At 58.2% G+C, this 4,849-nt stretch overlaps 1 protein-coding gene across 1 annotated transcript in view; it reads left to right on the forward strand.

Annotated features, from left to right (window-relative positions):
- Nucleotides 1-3,393: 3,393 nt before the first annotated feature.
- LOC104829212 (cathelicidin-2-like) overlaps nucleotides 3,394-4,849 on the forward strand; it is a 1,838-nt gene continuing 382 nt past the window's right edge. The window contains exons 1-3 of the mRNA XM_010563330.1: nucleotides 3,394-3,540; nucleotides 3,673-3,783; nucleotides 3,877-3,960. Of these exons, the coding sequence (XP_010561632.1) occupies nucleotides 3,394-3,540; nucleotides 3,673-3,783; nucleotides 3,877-3,960 (342 nt within the window). The remainder of the gene's footprint in view (nucleotides 3,541-3,672; nucleotides 3,784-3,876; nucleotides 3,961-4,849) is intronic.

Consider the following 4,849-nt stretch of genomic DNA (forward strand, 5'->3'; position numbering starts at 1 on the left):
CACACAAAACTTGACAAAACAATCCCCACCCTTGGCTTTTTGGGCTGAGGCTCCTGAAAGATCGAACATGTTGAAACGTGATGCGTCTACGTGCTGGTGGAGCAAGGACCTGCCTGCCTCCCTCCGCCACCTGTTACCCTTTGCTAGGAGCTGTGGCTAAGCGAATCCTTCCTCTCGCCGTTGGTTTTCCAAATAGCCCTGCGGTCTGCTCTCGGCTGCACCTTTGGGAAGTGCCGTTGTAGGCTGGGGGAGGGGGGGGCAAGTTTAATTGCGACATAAAAACGGCCACTTCAGTGACTTTGAAAATACATTTGCGCCTTCCATCAGCAGCAAAGTGACCCCGATACCCCGAGGGTTGGGTCAGTGATGATGTTTGGGTGTCATGGTTGCTTGCTGCTGGGCATGGGCAGCTCTCACCTGGCTTATTGAAACGGAAAAAACCCACCAGTGTCGGTTCCCGGACCACATCCAGGCTCTGCGTTTTAAGGTTCTTCTTACACAAGACATCACTGGCTTCTCGAAGCAGAGCTGTGCTTTCTTCAGCTCGATGGGGAAAACTTCTCCACAAGAGCCACATGATGGAGAAACTAGGAAGAGGAAAACTGGTCGGTTAAACCATTGAATCATTTTAGCAAGCCTTGGAGAAGGCTGAACGTAAATGATACTAAGCAACAGTCAGGATTTCAAAATGGAAAATAGGCCAAGGTGTTAATTATAAAGATGTCCCTTAAATTAAATATTGATCAATTTTCAAGTCAATGTTTAAGAGGCAGCTGGAGCGGAGCATGGCCAGGATTTTTCAGGAGATGCAAGAAAACTACGTCTCGAATTTGTCAGCTCTGGAAGCGCACCACTGTGCTGATGCAGGGACCCCCTGTCCCTGGGGGCGGGAAGAGGGACGGCTGCCCAAGCGAGGCTGTTTTGGGCAGCACAGGCAGAGAAATCCCACACAGGGATGTGGGGTGAGCATCCCTGCAAAGGGCCAGGGGGAAAATGGTGCGTTGGCAGAGCCAGCGCAGCCGTGGCACGGGCAAGATCTGTGCCTTTTGGTATTTTCTGGTTTGCTACGCTGGGAAAGGTCTTTGTGGTTGGTTTTGTGCCGGGAAACTTTCTGTGACCGGGCTGAAGCAGTTGCCTGCCGTGAAGCGGTACACAGGCAGCGCGGCAGCTCCCTGCCTGGGACACCCTTGCCTGCATCAGCTCTTCAGCGCTTCTCTTGCATGAATTCGAACCGCCATCCCTCCAGGGCTCTCTTCCATGCCCGTGTCCTCCCGTGCCACCCTTCGGCAAAGCCATACCTCTTCACCGCTGTTGAAGTGGCCGGCGGGCAGGCAGGCAGGGACGGGCAGGTGCAGGCAGGCACAGGCTGCTGCCACCCCTGCCTGCTCAGGCAGGAGGAACTTGACACTAATCCCGCCGGCAGTGACAAAGGGATGGGGATCTCACCCTTCATCCTGCCCAATCCCAGTGTTTCGGGGGGCTTGGAGCCTGCCCCTCCTCTTCCCCACCTTGCACCGAGCCAGGGGGAGCTGGATGTTCACCCCAGACCCCAAACCCAGACCCCCACACTTGTTCATACCTGAATCCCAGCGTCGCTCGGGATTTTAACTTTGGGTGTATATGTGGATGTCTATATATTCAGGTACTATGTATATTTTAGGTATATATAATGAGCATATCTGGCTATAAATGTGATTTGTCAGTATATATCTATTTCCTCCATGTATATGTATATCAGCTGCTGGGTTCACTGGAGGGGGAATTCATTTGGGGTTTCCATGCTGCTAAGACTCTTTAAAAAGGAAAAGAAAAAAAAAAAAAACAAAACACCCACGAACATTGGAATCAAAATGAAGTTGCTTTTCGGGCCGTGAATTGCAGAAATAACTGAGCTGGAGCTGCAGTGGGGTCTTTGCAGAAGGACCAGCCTCCGTCCCTTCGAAGGGAACGTCCGTGCCCTATTTTTCCATCTCTCTGCCCGACTTCCCCCTGGCTCGAGTGCTGCTGGGGAGGAATCCTGCAGCTCACGCTCCCATGGCCTCGGACCTGCCTCTTATCTCCCACCCCGTAGCATCTTCTCTTCTCCAGGACATGTCCTTCTGATGGTCACCTTGCGCAGAGGAGGCTTTGATCAGCATGGGGCTGCTCTCCCGGCGTGCCGTTGTCCCATCTTGTGTCCCTTCTTCCTCCCAGCTGGGGCTTCGTATCCGTAAGAATGTGAATATTGGATCAAATACACTTGCAAGAGCAGCGGCTCCAAGACCTGCTAAAGCTGGGGCTGTTGATGACCCCCAGGCTCCCAAGCTGATGCTCAGCAGCACGGTGGTCCCAGGGGACTCAGATGTCCCCCAGCCGCACTGCTGGAGCTCCCCAGGTTTCGTTCCCTGGGGATTTCTTTGCTTTTACTTTGTGGATGAACCAAAGAGAAAGGGGAGTGCCTGGCCCTTCAGCAAGGCTGCAGCACCTCCATCTTCAGGCCCCAATCTGCTGGTGTCTGTAAGGTGACAGAAAAATAATGAATTTTGGGGAAACAAGCCCTGGTCACCCGGGGAATGTAAGCTCCTGGGAGAGCGTGATCAGCTCCATGCAATGCTTGGTAGATCCTGTGTCCTCAAATTCAAGGAAAACCACAAAATTTTGCAAAATGCATTAAAGATCCTCATAACATACCGGCACGTTTCTGTGTCCGCAAACCATGCTGCGCTCCCCACCCATTGCCCTCGCACCGGGGAAGTGCCCGGGGTTTTTGCTGCACTGCTTCTCCCCCCTGCACACACCAACCCCTGTCCCCACCCCAAAAGGGCACTTTTACTGTCACTTAACCCTTTTTATATTAAAACCAAGAGAAATTCATCTCCTGGCTGGCTGGTGTGGTGTCTTTGGGCAAGGTGGGGAGGGTTTCTGGGCGTGATGGCTTGATCTGTCTGGGGATGGGGTGTTTAGATGAGTCTGAGCTCTGAGCAGAGCTAGAGGAATTTAAAAAAAACCCCAAAAACTGGAAAGAAAGAGGGAGAGGGGAGGGAGCTCCTGATTTTTCTCTCCATAGGAGCCAGGACGATGCTCTCACTCCCAGCTCGGGAGGAGCGGGATGTCAAGCGTGGCTGGATGGATCCCAGGGGCATCGGTATTACCATCGTGTCCTGAAATCGGGAGCGGATGAAGGGAAGGGGCCGCGGATGGGGGATCGGCCCTGCCGAGGCTCCGACATCGCCGCATCCCCACCAGGTCCGGGCGAGCGCCTGCCACGGCACCGCGCCAAGGAAAACACCGGCAACCCGATCCCTTCCCCACGGCGGCGGGGGCCCGGTGTTTATCCTGGAAGCGAAGCTGGCCGAACCGGGGGGCCCGAGCCGACAGCAGATTCCATCGTCCTCCCGCTTTTCCCTTGGCCACATGGCGCTGGTGCTGGGAGCCGTGTTGCTGGCGGCGAGCGCCGCGGTCCCACCGGCGCTGCCGGCTCCCCGCGACCTGGCTCGTTCGGTGCTGGAGACCCACGGGCAGGAGCTGAGGCTGCTCAAACTGCTGGGAGTCACCAGGACGGTAGGAGAGGGGTGGGCGATACGGTGGGTGCAGCTGGGTGTCCCCGGCTCGAGCACCCATCCCGGTGAGGACCCCTTTCTCCGCCGGCGTCGGGAAGCCACCGACGGCTCCGTCCTTTTCCCCCCCCGGCAGATATTCGACTGGGGCACCCATTTCAGCATCAACTTCACCGCCCGGCAGCCCGCCTGCCCCAAAAACCTCCCTGACCGCCGCGGTGCCGGCTGCCAAGCCCGGCCGGGCAGGGTAAGCGTGGAACCGGGTTGTGTCCCCCCCCCCAAAACATGGGAGGGGACAGAAAGGTGTCCCCGAGATGCTCAGGGTCGCTACGTCCCCCAGGTACAGCGGTGCACGGCCCAGGTCTCCGTCTTCACCTTCCTGCCCGACGTGCCACTGTCGATGGTGGAGTGCGGCCAGGAGCCGGTGAGGGGGACGGTGGTGGGGACGTGTGTGTGTGTGTCCCCACTCACTTTGGGGACATTTTTTGGCCACAGGGTGAAGCCCACCTTTATTTCTCCCCCCAGCAGCCTGGCAGCAGCACCCAGTCCCACTCTCCCAGTGCCCCACGAGCCTTCGGCACCAACCCAGGTCACCCATCATCATCGTCATCGTCCTCACGGCCACCCCAGCGTCCTCGGACCCCCACTGGCGCGTCCCTCCAGGGGACATCCCACCGCCCCCTGTCCCCAACAGAGCTGGAATAAAGATATTTTCGGGGTCTTACGTGTGCATGGGTGACATAGGTTGGGGGGCGGGGGGGGCACCCCCCGGCGTTGGGTAACAGGGATGGGGCAAGCCTGGGGTTGTGCAAACCCGGGGGGGCACCAACCTGACACGGGCAACGTTCCCGGTGTCACCCTCATCCCTGCGGGTCCCTGCGCTGCCCCGTCCCCCCCCAGGGGCTTGCGGTCCCACAATTCCCCCCCCCCATGCCCAGCCAAGGGGCTCCCGGGCTGGGGGACACCCCGGGCAGCGGGGCTGTGTCCCCGAGGGGAACCAGAGATGCCCCCATCTGCATGCGGGAGATGATCAGGACCCTTCAGGACCCCTGCCTTGCCTTGTCCCCCCCCCAAAAAAACTGCCACTCTGTGGGTTGGTGCCAGGCGTTTCCGGAGGGGGGAGCCGAGCCCCAGGGCGGGTTCCCCAACATCTTGTGGGGGATAAAAGGGGATACGGTGGGTGGCCATGGGGACAAGGATGCCGAGCTCCTGGGTGCTGGTGCTGGCGGTGCTGGGGGGGGCCTGCGCCCTCCCCGCCCCGGCCCCCCTCACCTACACCCAGGTGCTGGCTCAGGCCATTGACTCCTTCAACC

The sequence above is a fragment of the Haliaeetus leucocephalus genome, unplaced genomic scaffold, assembly GCF_000737465.1.
Source record: "Haliaeetus leucocephalus isolate CR32 unplaced genomic scaffold, Haliaeetus_leucocephalus-4.0 Scaffold0, whole genome shotgun sequence".
In the NCBI taxonomy this organism is placed as follows: Eukaryota; Metazoa; Chordata; class Aves; order Accipitriformes; family Accipitridae; genus Haliaeetus; species Haliaeetus leucocephalus.